This window comes from Siniperca chuatsi, linkage group LG8, assembly GCF_020085105.1.
Source record: "Siniperca chuatsi isolate FFG_IHB_CAS linkage group LG8, ASM2008510v1, whole genome shotgun sequence".
NCBI classification, from domain to species: Eukaryota; Metazoa; Chordata; class Actinopteri; order Centrarchiformes; family Sinipercidae; genus Siniperca; species Siniperca chuatsi.
Window position 1 is genome coordinate 15,096,240 of NC_058049.1, and position 20,810 is coordinate 15,117,049.

General features: G+C 40.6%; 2 protein-coding genes and 1 long non-coding RNA gene across 3 annotated transcripts; 1 reads left to right on the forward strand and 2 right to left on the reverse strand.

The window, feature by feature from the left end:
• Positions 1–175: 175 nt before the first annotated feature.
• Positions 176–3,128, reverse strand: selenoh (selenoprotein H). The gene is made up of 5 exons (XM_044206119.1): positions 3,064–3,128; positions 2,686–2,800; positions 1,671–1,813; positions 789–908; positions 176–435 (listed from the first exon to the last, which is right to left on the reverse strand). Exons 1-4 carry the CDS (start codon positions 3,077–3,079, stop codon positions 802–804), a joined length of 381 nt encoding a protein of 126 aa, XP_044062054.1. The 5' UTR covers positions 3,080–3,128; the 3' UTR covers positions 176–435; positions 789–801.
• Positions 3,129–9,932: 6,804 nt separating this feature from the next.
• On the reverse strand, positions 9,933–15,632 carry rtn4rl2b (reticulon 4 receptor-like 2b). The gene is made up of 4 exons (XM_044204939.1): positions 15,442–15,632; positions 13,873–14,099; positions 13,517–13,747; positions 9,933–12,426 (listed from the first exon to the last, which is right to left on the reverse strand). The coding sequence occupies exons 1-4, from the start codon at positions 15,491–15,493 to the stop codon at positions 11,554–11,556; spliced, it is 1,383 nt and encodes a 460-aa protein (XP_044060874.1). The 5' UTR covers positions 15,494–15,632; the 3' UTR covers positions 9,933–11,553.
• A 63-nt stretch (positions 15,633–15,695) lies between these two features.
• Positions 15,696–20,164, forward strand: LOC122880134. Its single transcript, XR_006378833.1, has 3 exons — positions 15,696–15,807; positions 15,997–16,085; positions 16,794–20,164. It is a non-coding gene; the product is annotated as an uncharacterized LOC122880134 (long non-coding RNA).
• The last annotated feature ends 646 nt before the right edge of the window (positions 20,165–20,810 follow it).

A 20,810-nucleotide genomic window follows, 5' to 3' on the forward strand; every position in this document is an offset into this window, starting at 1 on the left:
ATCAGAATACATGCATGGTTGTATCAGTCCAACCCAGTACAGCAAAAATTCTCTTTGGGAGGTTGTTGTGACTTTTCTAAAAAAGTATAATTCCTGAAATTAGATATAAAAACTTCCCACATACAAATCACTGCTTGGCTAGAGTACAAAAAATAAAATAAACAACACTCACAAGTAGTGAGAAACAAGAAACACTTTATTTACCAAAAACAGATATAAAAACACAATAAACCATTGAAAAAAGGTTGAAAAACAAAAACATCAGCACTGTGCATCTGAGAAATGTAGTGGCTCAGAGTAGCTCCACTAGGTGTCGCCACGCATCCAGAAGACGTGAGCTGTTGGAGCTTGGATCATCAGAGGAGGGACAGAGAAAATCCCATTGGTCACTCCTCATCATTCTGCTTCGATGGGCCACATCTCCTGAACTCTTGGCTGCATGTAAGACAACAAGTTTTAGAGTTTAAACTCTAAAAATATAAACATTCCTAACACACCACAGGTACTAGCCCTCGCCCTACTACAGCCCTAGTTGAGCTCTGCATAAGCCTGGGTTTATCACAAATAATATACATGTATGTTAAATCCATGTTTGGTTTCCTCGTGTGAAACTTAATTTGAAAGCAGAACCCTTTTAAAACTCCCTTTACCTCCAATAAAAAGAGTTCAAGTTTAATTTTACAGCTGAATGAAAAATGATTTATTGCAACCGTGCAATCCTTGATTCATTTTGTATCTAGTGTTTTTCGTATTATATTATTCTGTCTGACAGCTTTGAAATGACAAACCTTCACTGGGCGTCTACTCAGCCTTCAGAGCCTCCTGTAGAGCAGCAACTACAACATCAGGTTGAGGAAACTTCAGCTTACGAGGCGGACCCTTCTTTATTCCAGTCCACAGAGATGTTTCTTTAGGGATGAGACAGGAGAGTAATTTATAGGAACAATATAGAAGATAAGCAATACTACTTATGTGTTATTCTAGAGGATAGCAGTAAAATCAAATGTTTTCAAAACTATTAAAAGAACACAAGTGGTTACTTTGGAGCACAGTGATCATACATATGAAACACAATAAACACAGGGCACACATTATGCCTTATTAGACAAGGGAGTATCGTGTGTTGGCACGTGTTTCATTCTTTGTGCAAACTTCATTCTCTCTCATTCTGCATGCCTGGTAAACACATCACATGCCTGTATATACCTTTCCTGTCCTTACTAGTCTTTCTACAAACAAGTCCCACAGGCCTTGCGATAAATGTTTTAAATGGGAACTGTTTAAAAGTGAAGATTATAAAAAGAATGACAATTGTCCGAAGCAAGGCCTGTGATTATCCTGAGTAACTGGGGCATTGTTTCTGGTAAGATGCATTGCTTAGTGATATCTTTCAATGCTATGAACACAAAATTAATTTCCATTCACCACCACCAGTATCCATCTCAGAGGTGAATATCTCATAACCTCAGCAAAAAACAAAAACAAACTAGATGCATGGCAAGCAGTGGTTAGAACAAAACAAACTGTGTCTTTGTTGTGAACTGAACCTTTAATAGCCGCTACAAAAGTCCAAAAATGGAGATAGTGACACTTGGCTGAGAATGATGGTCTTCCCTTGGGGACGCCAAATGGCGGAGTTAATTTCGATTTCCCCTTTTCACCCTCCTCACCTTTGCCGACATCCAGCAGAGTGATCTCGAAGCTGTTCCTGCGGGGCTTCTCAGGGTTGAGGACCACAGTCAGTTCTGGGTGGGCAGCCAAGAGGGCAGATTTCACCTCCTCAGCATTACGCCCATACACTCGTCAGCTCTTACTGCCAGAAATAACAAATCAACCATCAGGTGGACATCTGCGCAGGCTGAAGTTGCCACTTTTATGCACTGTCAGTCATTTCTTTGAACAGCGGTTTTTGCCCTCACATTCAAATATTACACAGCATCAAGTCAGCTCAGAATAAAACCTCTGCATGTCCTTCTGTTTTTATAGCACTGACTCTGTGCACAGAAGCTGTCAGTTTGTTAGAGCAGCTCCACTAAAATGTTTATTGCACATTATGTGTAATCTTAGTTTAAACAAAGTGGCAGTAATTTAAAAGTTTAATGCTTTGTAAGCCATAATGTCTCTGGTGTGTTTCTACTACATGGTTATGGGAATGATGTGACTTGTGGATTTTCTCAGAGATATCGCTGACCCTTTCATCCCTTTCTTTCTGTCCATCTTCTCAGCAGCACCTTGGCCTCATCTCTCCTGTCCTGTTACCATCACCGGACTCCAAGCCACCATCAACACTGAATACTACTGCTGGACAACGCTGGACTCTGCTCTGATTTTCATCTCCATCTAAACGTTTCTGTACAAGTGTATAGTTTACTTTTGAATAGTTTATCACAATGTATTTGTTTTACATTTAAATAAATATGAGCCTACTTTGGGGAATTGTGTCTTGTAGTAAACGGCCTTGTATGAGGCTGCTAATAAATGAATCAGTATCATGTGTAATAATAAATTCAGTAATAGTAGAAGAAGAGTAAATTCCAAGTAATACATTTACTTTTGAGTACTTTTACATTTTAGTAAATTTTTGGAATGTATTACTTTTACATGTGATTAAGTGCTCAATGAAAGTTAAGTATCTGAGTACTTCTTCCACAACAGGTTATAATGTGATATCACTAAGTTACTCACCAGTGTTCAATGACCACCCTTTGGCCTTCCTGGCCGTTCTCCCCCTCTCCTCTGTCCTTCTTCTCCTCCATGGATGATTTCTCCTCCTCCGCTTTGCGTTTCGTCCCTCGACGACCTAAACACACGTGATGTTACTGATGTAAATATTTTATCATTAAATAAAGTTTGGATGATTTTCTCCACTGTTAGCCATTAAGCTAGTTTTCTCCATGGCAGCATGCAAGAGAAAGTCTAACCAAAACATGACAACCGCTGTAACAAGTGGTATAACACACTGTACCTGTATATTAGCAAGACAAGATACATCATATCTCTATAATGTTGCTAAACAACACAGTTATATTTGTTATTAGTAAATATGTACAGCAAAACACTCACCTACTTTAGACGCCATTGCTCTCGCAAAACATTCGCGCGCATCTCGACTGTACCAAAATATTCGGCTGAAGGGGGTTTTCAGAATGACGGACGAAACCATTATTAGAAAGGTCATCGATCAAACATCAGGTTTTCCTTACTGGTACTTTGAAAAATATGTAGGTATATTTCACGTTTAGCAACATACATGTATTAATTTTCAAGCTAAGCATACTTGCAATTCATCATACATACCGTAAATAGATAAGGGTTTTGTTGAAAAATCAGTAACCCTATTTTACCCATGGCCATGCCACCATTTTTAAAACCTGTTTGCTAAATGGTTGTCAAATAGTCAATCATAAAGTCTGATTTAATTGTTTTTTTTTTCTCTTTTGAACAAGTTTATCTACAATAAGGTACTGTATCAAGCTAATTCACGCAAAGCGTTATTGATGACAACTTCATAGACTAGGCTACTACTACTAAGTGTTTGTAAGAATTTTCTAACAGGTGCATCCACAGATTGAGGTGTTGGATGAATGTGACAAAGGAGCTTACGATAGAGACCACCAATGGACTTCTTTATGGTTTTTCTTTTGTTTCCAGCAATTGTATCACAATTGATTTGACAATGACATAAAATGCTTCATGTAATGTAACACATTTTTTCACAAGTGTTCATAGTGAAGTAAACCACTTTTGATACACAGATGGTGTGTTGGGACCTCTGACAGAATAATGGGGGAATAATAGGTCTCATATTTGCGTCATCCCGTTGTGCTAAAACCTAGATACACTTTGAGATCAATTCCTCCTTCTGGCTATTCCAACTGAAGATCTGTATCATGCCAACAGTTGGACAGATGAATGCATGTCCCAAGGGTTGTGCTCCCATAATCTATAATTATTAATCCCCAAATGTACATTTGTGAGAGATGGCTGAAAAACAGCATCCAAAACAAACAAGAAGAAAGTGAGAGAAAACCCTGCAGAGCAACAGGCGGATGTGTTTGAATTCTCCAAAGTCAAGAGCAAATATGGTGTTACCGGAATAACAATACCAAATCTGTATGTATTTCACAGTGGATGTGGCACATTTTTGGGCTCTCAAAGAAATTGTCTAAAGCACGTCACAAGCTGCGTCTGTGCCAACAAACCTGGGGTATACAACCTCCCAGAGCGAGGCGGCGTGACTGACTCACAAGCATCTAATCACTGTTCTTTTGTTCCTTTGTTGACAACAGACTCAAGGCCCACACTTCATCAGTTTTACTCTCTCTGTCTTTGCCATATGATTAAATCTTTCCCTCTTTCTGAAGCAGATCAGACACAAAGACACATCAAATCTCTGCTGTTTTTTTGGATCCCAATCTGTCTTTGCAGTCTGTTGCAGTGTATTTTTAGCCGTGTGCATAAAACCATCAGAGGAGCTGACACAGATGTGCCCTGTGATGTCTTCACCCCCGCTCTCCCCTTTTACGTCTAACTGACTCAAGACCGGATGCACAGAACTCTTGGCTGCGTCCACACTTCACAATGTGTAGTCCTGTGATCAAGTGCACACATTCATGCTCACAAACACTCGTGCATGCACGCAGATATTTCTGTGCGGACGCACAAGCAAGCAGAGGAGCAACAACAGAAGGCAGATATTTCATTCATAAATTCAGGTCTTTTCTGAACGTTTGCTGCTCTCAGCTGCAGCATTTTAAAGGTATATTCTGATGTGTAATTGATCCTGCTGTGCTTCTTCCTCTTTCAATGGTTCAACATGATATTAATTATTAATAAAACTCATGTATTTACATTTGATGAAGGATTAAAGATTTGTTGTACCCAGTAAATCCTTGTGTGATGTTTTCAATACATTAATTAATTGATACATTTTCTCAAGTACTTAAGGACAGTTCTGAGGTACTTGTACATCCATTTTATGCAACTTTATACTTTATAGAAGGAAATATTGTACTTTTTAATACACTACATTTATCTGACAGCTATAATTACTAATTACTTTTCAGATTTAGATTTTACATAAAAGCATATGATAAGCTTTCAAAATACAATGCATTGATAAAAATTAAACCAGTGGTTCCCAACCTTTTTGGCTTGTGAACCCTCACAAAACATCAGTGTCTAGTTAGGGCCTCTTGTTATGTTTCAGATGTCTGTGAGTTGTTAGCAGTTCAACCAAAGAGACATTTCCACTCTGAACACGTTTCAAATGGTTTTATTTGAATAACTGTTAAAATGACCCAATATTTCATAAAAAACAAAGATTACAGAAAAGTCCAAAACATAACGACACATTTTTGTTGCAGAACTTTGTTTTTTTGTCTTTCCTCTCCCATGAATCATCTCACGACCCCCCAGATTTATCTTGTGATGCTGTGGAGAAACCCTCACCCACAGGTTGAGAATCACTAGACTAAACTAACTTTAAATAACTTTAATTAACTAGTTCCACCTCGACCAGCTACAACAGTAAAATACTGCTTACACATGCATAACAATCTAATAATGTGATGTGTGTAACATTTTGTTGATAACACTTCTGTACTTTTACTCAAGTAGGATTTTGAATGTAGGACTTTTATTTGTAAAGGAGTATTTTTACATTGTTGTATTAGTACTTTTACTTAAGTAAAAGATCAAAGTACTTCAGTTTTACAGTGTATTTTGAAAGCTCTACTTTTCACTATAATCAGTTCTTTGTGTATGAATGTAGCTCCTATTTTGTTTATGTTTTATGTTTTTGGTGCACTTGAAGAATTACATGAACCTCTCCAGCTTTTGGGTTTATGAAAATCATTTTAAAACTGGTTGCATGGTATAAAACTGTGTGAGTTAAAAGCAATCTCTTTCTCTTCTCCTAAAGTCCTCCTTTTTGGCATTTCGTAAATATTTTGGAGGTTTCCCACTGATGCCCTTTTGGTAGCACTTTATCCAGTGACACACACACACACACAATGGGCTCATTATTGCTCTGTGGGCAAACTCATGGCAAAGTCTCACTGTTTCTATGAGAATAGTCAGTGTTTCCACTAAAAATGATTTATTCATATAGTCAGAGGATCCCCTCACCTCTCATCTCTATTTTGCCTCTCTCTTTTTGCTTCCTCTTCCGTTTGGTGAGTTATCAGGAGCAGAGGTTCACTGCCCCGGAGGCTCATGTTTCCATGTGCTGGACAATAGTGCTGCAAATGATGTTCATCAATAATGGATGTCATGTTGACTGCAATGCTGCATTGTCATACTGTAGTTATAAACCTCTTCTCTTCTATAACGTCAAGGAAAGGCAACTATTCTGTTATTTCAGGGTAAGCACCCAGCATGCAGTGGCAGTGAATGAATCCGTTTCATCCTCCTAAAAGTCTCTCTCAGCCTCTTTGTTTCCGTCCCTGGCCCTCTGACGTCAGGGTGTGAGTCTCGGTTCGTCCTCTACAAATAAAACATGTGTGACAGTGAACGTCATCAAACACGCTAATGACACGCAATCGAACACGCCAACTCATACGAGCCAACACACAGGCTTGGCCAAGACGAGCATAACCATGTGGGGGAGACTGTGTGACAGGCAGAGAGAGAGAGAGAAGTGCTGGAGTGATATGGGTTCAGACAAAGACTGAGTGACAGCATATGAAAGGCAGGCAAGCACAAAAGAGAGGAAGAAAGGCAGAGGCAAGAAAAATAGGATAGACAGTTTGGGGAGAATGAGTGGGCACAGTATAAGTCCACATCTGACGACTTCAGAGAAAGTCTCTCTGCTAATGGTCTGGTTGTGTTCCTGCACCGGAAAAAAGCAGTAAATATGTCCCATGACCACCCAGGCAGCTGCTTTCAGGCATAGAGGGCAAACGCCTACAATTCTGCCATTAAATAGCAACTTGAAGGGGAAGGGGTAATCACATTGGTCATGATTAAAGTTTTTGATGTGTATTTCTCTAGGTGGTTAACACTGGCAGGAAAAGCTGAGAGGGGGATGTCCAGTCATCCGTTACTGCCAGCTGCACTAATCTGTGAAATTGTGACCCACAGTAAATGTCTTTTTACATAATGTAAGTTCAAAGCTTCTTCCAAATTTTAAATTGGTCACCGTCTGTATGTAAGTGTTCATCAAAAACTTGAATAGTGTAGGCCAATGAAAATTTAAACAACAGCTGTATGCTATCACAAATAATGTCCATGAGAAGTCTAAATCCAGTGATGTTTTTACCATTATAGGAAGCCTTGACTGCCAGAAATCATGCTCTCGTTTAAAAAAAAAAAGCTTTTTAAAGCAAAAGTTCAACATGATGGAAACTACACTTTCTGGCGGAGAGTTAGATGAGAAGATTGATACCTGTATGGTGAATATGAAGCTACAGCCAGCATCTGGTTATCTTAGCTTAGCACAAAGACTGGAAATGGGAAAAAGCTACCCTGCCTCTGTCTAACAGTAGCAAAATCTCCCTACCAGCACCTCCAAAATGTAATTTTTACACTTCAGTTTTGTATTGTTAAACAAACAGAATACAACTTGTTAATTAGTGAGCTTTCGAGGTGCTGGAAGGCAGATTTGGTCACCTTTGGACAGCTTTCCCAGGTTAACAAGCACAAGAGAGTAGGTGTAAACTTTCAGATGAAAACCACCAGACACATGGGAGAGACTGTTATCTTTCTCCAAATCAGCACTCCAGGAGGGCTCAACAGTAAGAACTCTCTGAAAATTACTCACCATTATGCACTCTATGCACAGATGGACATTTATGCACATGTTTTGGACTTGTAATGAGGTTTCTCTCTTTTGGAAAATGGTTTGCTCCTTATTGACAAATATTTTGGATTGTGAAGTGCCTTGCAACCCCACAGTATTGCTCCTGAATAACTTGTCTTTGCTAAATATATCACAATATCAATAATCTATCTTAATAGCCGGTCTAATGGCAGCAAAGAAAATGCTGGCATTGAGTTGGAGGCCTCCGCATACTCTCACAAAATCTCAATGGATAGGTTTCTATTTTGATGTTGTTAGTATGGAACTTTCAGTGGCTAGCATGAGAGGAAGTGCTAAAGAGGAACCAATCCTTTCCTGGACAAGAGCCTTAAGTAAAATCCAAGGATTTATGTAACTATATTATACCATAACTGCTTCTGTACATGATGACTTTTTGACCTACTCCCACTTTTCAAAACAAACTTTGTACTTTGTCTTTTTCTCTGTATCATCAACACACATTCCCAAGTATATGTAGATCTATCTGGGGGGTGGGGGTGGGAGTCGCCATTAGCTCTATTTTGTTTTGTTTATTTAATGTTTTGTAATTTATGTTACTAGTTATCAATGTATCTGTGCATTATGGCAGTATGTTGTCTCAGAGCAGTGCACTCTCAGATTTAAATAGAGCTGCTTTGTGGTCAAAATGTGCATGTTAAATTTGACTGAAAAGATGTAGAGCAGAGCAAATGAAAAGTTCTGAAAGAAAGATGCTGTTAAGGACAATAATGTATGTGGGTTGATGATGATGATTTATCTCCTGTAAACTATGACTGGAAGGAATGAGGCAGCTTTCGTCACAGGGAGGAGAAAAATAAAGGAGAGAAAAGAGGAAGAAGGAAAGGAGAGCAAAGTAAGGTGTGAAAGTGATGAATAATTTGTGAGCTGGAAGACAAAAAAGATTGGAAGGCCGCTAAAACAAAACTTCTCTGAACTTTATAATGTGTGTGTGTTTTAGTGTGTATTTGCACATATATGTGTATGTGCATGTGTCCTTGCACTTGTAAACACATGCATGAGTGTGTGCATCACCATCATCATCATTATCATGGTGAGAGTTAATCTGTTGAGGGGGTGTTCTGATTCCGGGACACATCGTCACATTTTCATCCTGGCTTTTACCCCATTCTGCCCCTTCGCTGAATCATACCTCAGCATACACAGCCCCCGAACCCACGCAAACACAAACACAAAACAGCTTGTTCACCCACCTCTCTGTATAACATGGCCCAATATAGCTGCCTTCTGCACATGAGAGAAGTGATTGGGGTGAGGAGTAAACCCATTTGAGACTGGTGACCTTCAGCAAACACACTCACACTGTCACGTGGATTACTTACACTTCACACACTTGGGTACACACAACACAGACACACAACAAATACCACCTCCCTTTTCCAAGGTTGTTTGACAGGAGCTCTTTGATGTGATCTTTTGAAACTTTTTCCTGACTGTTGACTTGTTTGTCCAAGGATGCCAAAGCTGTCAGATGTCAAAATTAAAGACTGCTCTGATGATACTAACCACATTAATACTTATAATTATCTTGTTTTACTATGCTTTTAGTGTGAAAGTGTAAAATGTTGCCAGTGTAAAAGTTATATTCAGTAGGCTATTGATTCAAGACTTGGTGAATGAATTGTTGCAACACTAGACTACCATCACCTTTATGCTTTATGCACCTTTATACTCAAACCACTATGTCAAAGTTTCTACTATCTATTATTATCTTTACACACTGTGTTTGTGCTCATGTGCCAGCTCACTAACTTTTATCCATTTATTTGTATTTCTTTGTGGCATCCTTAGTGACCAAAAATGACAGTGGAACAACAAAGAAACTCCCACACACTTCTGTTTGATTGTTTCTTTATTTTTTAAATAAAGCAAGACACTTTCAAAACATATCTTTCCATTGAAAAATACAGAATCTAACAGCGTTGCAGTATCTGTCATGTTCGATGCAGAAACTCACAGTCATAGTTTGGGTTGATGACTATGGACTTATTAACATATGGGACAAAGACCATGAATAATGCAGATCACAATCAGGTTGTTTTGGCATTGTGTTTAACAGACTGCTGAGTAGATACCCATCACATTTTCCAAAAACACACAGTGGAGTCAGAAAGGTTCTCTAATAAAGAACAGCTTTAATATGTGACAGCCTGATGGTGGTCTGTACCATAAAATACAGAGATATATCACTGAAATCAGATGAAACCTTCGGATTTACCACATTTGTTCAAAAAATAGTAAAGAAAAAACCTGATACACAGATTCCCATGCATTTCTTAAACTATACAGTTTTGAAACAGTTTTGGGTCCTTGAGACATAAAATACTTTTTCAGCTTTCAATCAGAGTTAAAAAGAAATACACACATCCTCATGCATACACACACAGTCACACTGATTGAGCCCAGTTGCAGGTCAAAGTGTAATGTAACAAACCTGAGGCTTCAAACAACACAAAGGGCTGTGTAGGATTCAGGCCTGGTGTTGTTTCTTACCTTGTTCTGTGTCCGTTTGGACATCCAGACAGACAGACAGAGGCCATATTTTTTAAAGGGAAAACAGACACATACACACGGGCACTCATTTTAAGAAGAGACCTGATCAAACTGTTCTTCTCAGGTCTTTGGTTATTAGTCTACAACAATCCCACTCAAACAACAAAAACTGAATCTGGAGCACAAGTCTTCCCTTTTTTGGTAGTGAGCACCAACATATGTTTAATCTCATCTCAATGTTTAGATTTTCCATTTAGTCTGGGAAACAAGTTTTTAGGTAGTCTGAGAGAGGGAGAGACAAGAATGGAGAACATGAGGGGTGAAAAGGAGTTTCCACATTTCATTTGTTTGCCTTCTCTTCTATCAACACAAGCTCTCATTTACTAAATGGTACTAAAATGAAAAGTAGAAATCCAGCTAGTCAAAAATACAGAGCCGTTTGAGAGTATGTACAGTGATGATGTGTGTTATGTACAAGTGTGGGTGGAGGTGGTGGTGGTTTGCTGGCATCTCTGGGATCACACAAGATTTTGAATCTGAAGGAGAGAGGAGAGCTGCTCTTGGCTGCAGATCTAATGATCCTCTCATTCTTTCCTGCCTTTAGATGAATATCTAAAGCTCACTCTGCTCACATTGTACTGATTTTATTTTCACTTCTCCCTGTAATTCTTTATTTTTCAAGCCTCTCATTATCTGCATTAATCCGCATCTTTCTCCTACTTCTGGTATCATTATTCGCCACTTTTACTCATGATAAAAGAAATAAATTAGTGAGGGATAACATCAGCGGTTATTGGATGGTGAGCACTAGTTGATATAGAAAATAGCTGTAGACGAGTCACAACGCCAGCGTTGTTTACAGCTGTGATTTCAAAAAACATCTGGAGACACCACCAGCTATCTGCGTTGTGTCCCGATCATTTAAAGATGTTGTTGTAGGTTTCTGCCTTTGTACTGTCACTACCAGAGTTTTCATGATGTGATCCCTGATTTTTAAAGCCTGTACCAATAAGCAGCAGCTACTTCAACACTGAAATCCTGTCCTGCTCTACATCAATTCAACTGATCTCTGCTCTTTTTAAACAGCTCCCTGCTGCCTCGCCTGTCTCCCTGCGTCAGTGTAGCACCCCCTGCAAGTCGAGGAGGTAACTGAAAGGAATCAAGATCCAGGTTTTTGTTAGAGTTGGAAAGAGCAGGGGGAGAAATCGGAGGAGAAAAAAGGGTATGGAGGAGAGAAGTGTTCAGCCAAAAAGGAAATGGAGGGAGAATGTTACAATGGAAAGGGAGAGGAGGTGGAGGAAGGATGGGGTGCTGGGTAAGGAGGAGGATGAGGGGAAAGCTGGGTTGTCATAGCCTGGGGGGCACTCTAGCTCGAAGCAGCGGATGGAGGCATCTTCGTTGCCATAGTTGGCCCAGTATTCTTCTTGGTCCAGCTTGGGGAGCGCCACCTCATCCTCTGACAGTTCATACTTGGAGGAGAAGGTTTCGGAGGGGGTCTGGGGGAGGTACTGAGGCTTGACGGCGGAGAAGGGGAAGGCCTTCACCGTCTCTGTGCTCTTCTGGTATGAGGCCTTGGATGAAGATGCAGGCTTGTGTTTGGAGAACCACCAGCGGGTCTTGGTGCTGAAGGTGGTCGTGGTGCTGCCAGCCAGAGAGCCGGGGTCAGGCAGAGGGCAGAGGGCGAAGTCCAACTCCCGGAGGAATCGGAGGTCCTGGCCGCGACGTTGGGATGGGGAAGTGCACATGAGCTCAGAGGAGGAGATGCGGGACTTGCGGAACCACTCCCAGAGGGAACGAGCCTCACAGCCGCAAGACCAGGGGTTACCATTGAGGCGGAGGAACTGGATGCCTTGGGTGTCTTTCATGGCCTGGCCTGGCAGCTCGGCCAGGGAGTTGTTGAACAGGTAAAGGATGGTCAGGCGGCCCAGGTCACGGAAAGCCCGACGGTTGACCTGCCTGATGCGGTTGTCATGGAGAAGGAGGCGGTCCAGGTTGACCAGGCCTCTGAACACATTCTCAGAGAGGGCACGGATGCGGTTTCCATGAAGGAAGAGATGGGTGAGGTTGACCAGATCTGAGAACAGGTCATCCTGCAGAAAGTGGAGCTGATTATCCTGTAATAAAGACAAAATACAAGATGATTTAGTGCTGCAGAAAAGCACATGGGAGGATTAAGGCTGTTGGGTTTTTGTCCTTGTTGTTGCCAAAAAATGCCTTCAAGAAAAGCATCACTCACAAATTGTACAATAAATGCTCATTTTCAGATCTCAGATGCTTTACAGCTTTATGTATCTTAATTGAGCCATAAATCTAGAACCGATTAGAAGCTCTTGGCCATATATATAACATGTAATTTGATTTTTAGACATCACTGAAGCAGAGTCCAGCATCTCTATTTCAGTCAGCGATTACTATCAGCTGTGATATCAAGAAAAAAGTCCCTCACGTCCTCTGACGTTACCATATATGTACACTTGAGGAATGTCCAATTTGAAAGTTGCTTTACAGTGGTCAGAAGTGACCTCCACTGCCTGGAACCACACTGAATGTGGGAGAGACTTTTTCATTCCATGAAAAGCCATCTTGTGAGGGACTCCACTCTCCAACAGCTGAGATGTCACAGTTAGCTGCCAAAAAGCTGACAACAACTCTGGCAAGAAAATACAGGTGACGTCTTGAGAAATATCTGCAAGCCAATTTTCATAGTGTATGGAAATGAATGACTGTCTGAAAAGTAGGAAATCAATCCCAAAAATTACAGTAAGCTATTATTGTCCTGTAAACATAATTTTGTCCCAGTACTTATTTTTAATAAAAGAGTATTCACACAACTTCAGATGGAACTTCTATGGTAAATGTATGGAGCTTTCCCACTGTATTGTAGCCTGACGTTTAGGTGAAATGTTTAATCATTTTCAGTCATTCAGCTTATTTATATTATATTATAGTTTGCATTTTTGTGACTGTGTGCAACTCACTGAACCTACTTAAAGCAATCCTTCAACATGCACAGTAAAAAGCGTCTGTATGTGTGTGGGTGTGCAGCCTGCGTGTTGGCAACTGTAAAGTGACTGATGTGTCCATACACCAATTCCGTAAGTGTGTATTCTTGCAAGCATCACGTGTACATGCATGACTATCAAATATCTAGCTTTGCACGTGTTTTTTTTTTTTTAGGTGTTCACGTGTGCATGCTGGCTTTACCTGCAGGTAGAGGAACTGCAGGCTGTACAGCTTGTGGAAGAGGTCATGGGGGAGAGCGGCCAGCTTGCAGCGATGCATGTGCAGGCTCTGCAGCTTCTCCAAGCCCCTGAAGGCTCCACCTTCCAGGCGCTGCAGCGGGTTATCGCCAAGATCCAGCTCCTCCAGCACCCTGAGGTTACTGAAGGCTCCGGCCTCAATCCATGTGATGTTGTTGCCATATAGCCAAAGCACCTGCACAGAATGAAGAGAAAATAATGGGATGAGAGAGGAGAAATAAAAGACTATTAAGAATGCCTGCAAATATTGCTGGGAAATTCAACACATGCAAAAACATACACACACACTGCCATTTTTACCTGTGTCTCGAAGCCAAAAGAGTCTGCGCGAAGCTCTGTGATGCGGTTGTTCTGCAGGAAAACACGTTGTGAGTCATATGGCACCCCAGCCGGCACTATGGTGATGTTCTGGGACTGGCAGCTGACCGTCATGGGCGTAGGGTAACACACGCACAGCCTGGGGCATGCCTCCACCCCGCCTGGCTTCACCACCACCAGCCACAGAATCAGCCATAGACACAGTCCACCTGGAGAGAGACAGAGAGGAAGAGGAGGTTAATTCTCATGAGAATAAAAGGGAGACAACTGAAGGTTGGTTTAGAGACAGACAAAGAAAGAGAGGTGGATTTCAGCTGTGTGTCTGTCAAGCCTGTTGCTGTTGTGAGTGATTCTTTTTAGCACTGCCATGCTCTCAGCCCTGACTTGTTGATGGTCCCCAGAACTTTGGGGTTCATAAATAATTCACCAGATTACATTACAGAAATCATTCACCCATTCATATCCACCCGATCACTTTACATAGATCTCTCCATGGCTGGAGTGCCAATGTTACATAACTCTGGGTTTCAGCAGTTTAAAATAGAAAAAATCTACCCACAAATCTACTGTAAAGACCTTTAAGATACAAAAAAAGTGAACCACACGTGCCTCTCTGCATTAAATTAACCTGGTCTCCTAGTTCTCAGGCTATCAAAAGGATGTTTCCGCTGAGAGGGCAGGTATAAAACCGGCAACCAGACCCGGATCAGTTTCGGTTCTTATCAATATTGCAACAGCTTCTTGGCACAGCTCGGATAACGGCGCACAAAAGTGGGAAAACTACATGCATGAAATAATAATGAAGTTCCCATTCATCTGTTGTGCGCAAGATTTTCCAGCGCCTCACCTCTTGACCTCTTAACAAGTTGGACTATTAGCTGCGTTGGACGCAGAGGGAGAACTGGAGCTTTTGAGTGGAATAAGACACCTTTCCAGAGTGTTCGTAAGTCTTATTTACCCCGAGATGAGGAATAAAGTTCAGAGTCATTATTTTCATCTCTCCATGCGCAAAGGAGATTGGATAAGGATGCTTTGGTAAACTTCACACGAGAGCCAAAACATATTATTACATATAACGTATAATATAATGACTTTTCATATAGATGACGATATCACATAAATTCACACTTAAATTAGATTTCCTCTAAATCTTTTGCGCTAAAATGTCCCAAAGAGTGCGCCCTCTGAATGTGCTACATTCTTCTAAATTTCTAAGACACGATTTAAATGTAAATAGATGTTGAACAATGTGTAAGTCTTGCAAATAATTTAAAATATATGCAAAATGACAGTGTGTAAAAGCAAAGTCTATAAATGCAGCTGTTTTCCACAGACACACATGGCTGCTGAATAACATTAGAAACATTACTGTGATTTTAAAGTTTCAAATTTGATTGTTGCTCAAATAACTTGTTTGAAACAGAAAGTAGTGCACACTAGTGAGTGACAAGCTACAATAAGCCAAATGGACTAAATCACAGAAGTACATTAGCAAAATCAAAAGCCCTCGATGCATTCAAACTGCAGGTGCAGGATGGAGATGCTACTCACTCTTGAAGTTGTGGGCGCTGCTGGGGGCCCTCATGGTGCAACGAGTCTGCATCTCGAACCAAAGCCGAAAGCGAGTTAGCCTGCGCGGCGGGGAAGTGCCTGCTTGCTGCTATCTCTGCTGAGGTTCAGCTCTGGTGAGCGAGTCGCTGGGGCTTCAGGTTGTGACAAGCTGAGTCCCGGGAAGCTCTTTATACCCGCGGCCGGTTCGTCGCCCACAGCCGTGGGCAGCGGAGGATCCTCTCTACGTCAGCCCGGGAGGAGGGGTGAGAGTCACCGGAGGAAGCACAAGAAAGGCAAGGCGGGTTTTGTCACTGTCTTCACTGTGGCGTTATAGCCAAGAGAATAACGCATCACGCACTGCCCAAAGTAAGTTGTTTCTTGATGATTTAATGATGAGTTAATTAAAGGCACCATAAAACAGCATTTTACATTTTAAGAAATGTTTGAATTTCTTTCTGAACAAAAGTATCCCACAAATGTTTCCATACTTTAAAGAGATGAACCCTGAATTTACTTTTAGTTGTCTAAGGTAACTCTTTATTTTCATCATGTAAGGCACGGCGCAGTGTGGGTGGAAGCAGACTGATAATGAAGACTGGAGGTGGGATGGAGATTGACAACAAACTAAGATTTTCTGGGAAAAGGTAAGAATATTTACTACATGAGTGCTGTTATCAAGAGTGTTCCTGTTTGCGTGGTCCCACTCGCGCTCACATGGGGGTTTGGAGGAGGATAGGAGGTGGGAAAACTCATTTGGCATTAAAGCCAAAAAATCATCTGGCTCATTTAGTGTAGGCCAGTTTGGAAAGAAGCCAAGAGCCGACTACAAGTCAGAAGAACAGATGAACATGAAAGGGAAACCCAGCGTGGAGGGATATCATCTAAGCAGCATACACTGAAACTAATTGCTCTAAAAAATACAGCCACATTCTAACAGTAAAGTACAGTTCTTCCTAAATACGGGGAAATACTCTAAATGTTGATGCTTTTTAGAGCCCAAAACAAGAACAAACATTAACAGTGTGCTACTGTAAGATTTGACGGCACAATGCAGTATTTCCGTTTTCACAACAGAAATGGACCGAGGACACATGCAACCATCCACATCATATAGTCTAATCGTTCTTCATCCTCCCTCCAGGAATCAAACTAAAATGTCAGTAGACCTAACAACGTAGCCTACTGAGAAAATAAAATTATATTTAATGTAACCGAATAGAGAAAATGTTACATACATTTATTTTGTTTTTAGTAATATTTTCTGCTGGTTATTAAAAAACAAAAGAGAATAGTTTACTCATCTATATGCCTGTCAGACTTATTTTGTTTACATTTGTTTACTTATTGGTTAGATGGCGGAGCGAAAGTTACCTGTTGGAGGAACTAAGTTAAGCCACGCCCCATCCCGGAAGCACGTTTGACACTACGCACGAGCCCGCGGAGAGGAAACAAGATAACAAGAGCAAAAGGAGAAAAGAGTGTGGAGCGAGCGGGAAACTCAGCTGAAGCTAAATAAAATAAAATAAAGTTGATGAATTTGTATGTGAAACCAAGCAACCCTGAGGAAAGCAGACAAGAACAGTGACCGAGGCGGTCCGGGGGCCAGTGTGCCGTCTGGGTGAGTGAATCTTTAGCTACACTAGTGTGATAGGAATGTACATTTTAGTTATTTTCTATTATTTGGCTGCTAATTGAGTTTTACACTATTGCATTATCATGTTAAAATCTATGCACTGCAGCCTGGCTGGTCTGATTACATACTGCCAGTGTTAAAAACAGTTTTATTTGTGCATAGGGAGATAATGTGAAAAATGTATGCACCTGAATGTGACATTCATTATAAAAAGATCAGGTGTTAAAAAAAAATGAATGCTGTACTATACATCAGTTCACAGTTGAAGTTGTATTGGTAAAATGTTAATAGCTATAATTCATGGTTGAAAGATTAAAAATCATAATTCATTACAGATGTTAGCCCTAAAATACCTATTGCTTATATTGCATTTAAAGATTATTTGGCTTGTAAGGTATCAACCTAAGTGCGTTTCTAAGCTGTTTGTTGCCAAGGTGTACTAAAAGCTTAGACGTAATATGTGATTTGCAGGAAATATCATTTGTTTACTCATACGTGGGTACATGCTGTTTTAAGGTGCTTCATTGGGATTAACCCAGAGAAGGGAAAAAAGACCAGCCAGGGAAAAGTAGTGTCTCTCACTCAGGCTACGTCCACACTAATACGTTTTCATTTTAAAACGAAAACAATCTCGGTACACACAAGTGTTTTAGCACTGTTTCAGAAATAATCTCTGTCCATATTAACATGCCTAAAAATGCATATCACATGAACATTCACGTGCACTGGGCATGCACATGCAAGTGTAAACAGGAAGCAGATTGTCTACTCTGTGGGTGGTTGATTAGTTGCAGAAAATACTACGAACAAAGAACAGCAGTGGCGAAAAGTAAGACCATATTGAATTAACCGCTGGTAGTCTAGGCTGATTTTGTTTGTTTTCTTCTGGAAAAGGCTCACATGATGGGGGCATGACGAATCAGGGAAGGACACGTTGTGACTGATAAGACCCAATCAGGAAGTGAACGTGGCTGATTGTGTTAGTATTTTTAAAAGAGTTTTCAAACTGAAACACGGTCAGCAGCGTTTTCAAAAGTCTCAGTTTTAGGGGTCGGAAACGCCAGAGTAGTGGACGCTAGGCATAAACGTAGCAAACGTTTTGCATTTTAAAACGAAAACGTATTAGTGTGGATGCAGCCTTGGACATTTAGATGCCCACCATCTGCCGATTTAAAAGGACATTTGAAGGCATTACAAATCATGTTAACCTGCAATCTGTTTAATAGTGCTTTTATATTGTTTTTGTTTCATTGAACAAAGTTTTGTACAGTAGTTTGCAAAGCAGTTATGGATGTTTAGACTCATGATAAAATTTGGGAGGCAGCTCAGGATATTAATAGGTTTACATTGATGCCCTGAGACAGGGCATGCACTTTAAGAATGAATGAAAGAAATGGTTTCTATTTAGAGTTCAAATTAAACTTTTGTCATACAATGCTGCCTTTGAATAAATGTTCAGTTCCATAAAGCTCTTTTGTGCTACAGTAGGTATTTTATGGGTTATGCATTTTTATTGTAAAACTGAGCTAATTTTTGATGATGATATAGATGATGATCTATATACTAGATCATTAAGATTAAAGACACATTGTTATTTACAGCATATGTCTGCAATTTACAGTTGTTTTTATTAATATGAATATGAAGACATATTTTCAGTAGTTTACTGTAATACATACAGGTAGAAACTGTTAATGTAGATTACAACAGCAACTAGAAATACAGTTTATTACTGGCACGACTAGCTACAGTATTACACTGTAAACCTCACATTCTACTGTAGACTGCTGTAATACATTTTACGGTAATATACTGGGACACCATGAAATAACGGTACATTGCTGACAACTAGAGCTGCCAGTAGTTTACTGTAATTTATTACAGTGTATTATGGACTTGGGAGGAGAGATGACATACCACTGACTAATTTCAGTGGGACAACACATACTGTACATCCAGTTACATATGTCACCATAAAATACACTTTTATCGTTCCATATTTATTAAAGCAATAAAATTGAAGATGATTTAACTGTAATGCGCAGAAGTAACAAGGTCTTTTTTTTGCACGGAGGATGTGATAGAGGATGCTGTCATCTATGACACTGACGGTGAAGGACACTATGTGATTGAATAAGTCACAGTTTGGGTCTAATTATACGTTGGCTGCAGTGCAAACGGTTTGCTGGAGAAGGTGCTGTGCAGCATGTGGGATGGGACGTGGGACGGGACATGGAGGTCTATTTTATGTGAAATAAACCGTGTCAGGGTAAGGGTGGGCCGGGTTTACTCACTACTGAGTCCTCCCTTCATGACACAGGTCAAGGCCAGGTCCACCATGATGCACATCATCTGTTCCTAAGTGAACAAACACTCACCAAAACCTGCTCCATGGAAGGTCATCTGCAGCCCCAAGCTGTGAGCGCAGCGCGGGGCATACGTTGCGTGTCTGGAATCACACTGTTTCTTGGCTGTGGTATAGTAATTTGGCGAGGCAGACAGCTCACCAATCAGGCATTAGTTGCCTCCACGGGTTGCTGTGGGACAGATAAGGTCGCGTGTGTGTGTGCCTGCATATAATGTATTCACACTGTTCTTGGCCCCAGGATAACTGGGGGAGGCAGCCAGCTCACCAAACAGACTCCATCTTCAGGGAGACTGTAGGAGTGTGTGTGTGTGTGTGTGTGTGTGTGTGTGTAATGTAATAATGAACCATCCAAACACATAGGCAGAAACAAAATGCATAAATGTATGTAACGACATACACACACATACAGATCCCGTCCCTTACATCCTCTCACCAGCCTGCTGTGTCAAAGTGAATCACGGGCACGCTGGCATTTGAACTGGTGTAAACACAGCATGTTCAAAGGATCTGTCCTGTCCCCAAAAAAATGTGTTGCTGACTCCGTCCATAACCCCCACTCACACTCACACACAGTGCTGAAGACCCTGTGTGTGTGTGTTTCTGCCCACTGGGTACATCAGGGTTGAGCCTTGAAAAACTGGGTGTTGAGTGGTTTTTGACACATTGATGTCTTTCTGAAATTGACTTTCTGAAAGTTTTATGTGTTTAGGTGTTTTTTTTCTTCTTGCCTCCTCAGAGAACTTCGGCTTGGTCTCGAATGGGCCCAATTAAGATATTTTCATGTGATACAGGACACTTTTATTCTACCTGAACTGTGACTACACGGTAAAACACTCTGCAGTTGTCAGTTCCCCGAACCCCAATGTTGGCTGGTAATTAAAGGCCAAAGTTTTCCACATTCTTCGAATCCAAGTTATTAAATGCAGCATGAGGTTGAAATGTGTAGAAATGTATGAATCAGGCAAAATGTGGGTGTCATTTGGGACAGCAAAGGTCTGACAAGACATTGTTAACAAGATAATGAATCATTTGATATTTAGTTGCAGTGTCAGAAGAGAAGCTTCTGTGTGTAAAGTTCATATTTGCAAACAATTACTATACAAACAATATACGCCTGTTTAGGTTCATAAAGGCCTCAAAATTGTAGTTAAATGTGATGTGGGTGTCAGAAGTCATTATTTCTTGTATGTGAAAAATTAACTACAAGTAGAGCCTTGTTGCCTTTATTTTTCAGGTACAATTTTAAATCATCTGAAATCGCATTTAACTTCAGTTTTACAAACACAGAGAGGCAAAGTAAGAGAAGCCTAGATTGTGAGCATGCGATGTGTGTGTCTGTATGAAGACTAGCAGCCACAAAAAGGGGGA

Bases quoted from the DNA above. Each gene is read 5' to 3' on its own strand.
- rtn4rl2b (XM_044204939.1), bottom strand. From the start codon at position 15,493: ATGCAGACTCGTTGCACCATGAGGGCCCCCAGCAGCGCCCACAACTTC. The intron at 14,100-15,441 runs GTGAGTAGCATC...GTCTCTCTCCAG, and splicing joins CAGCGCCCACAACTTCAAGA to GTGGACTGTGTCTATGGCTG. The intron at 12,427-13,516 runs GTAAAGCCAGCA...TCTTTATTACAG, and splicing joins TGCAGTTCCTCTACCTGCAG to GATAATCAGCTCCACTTTCT.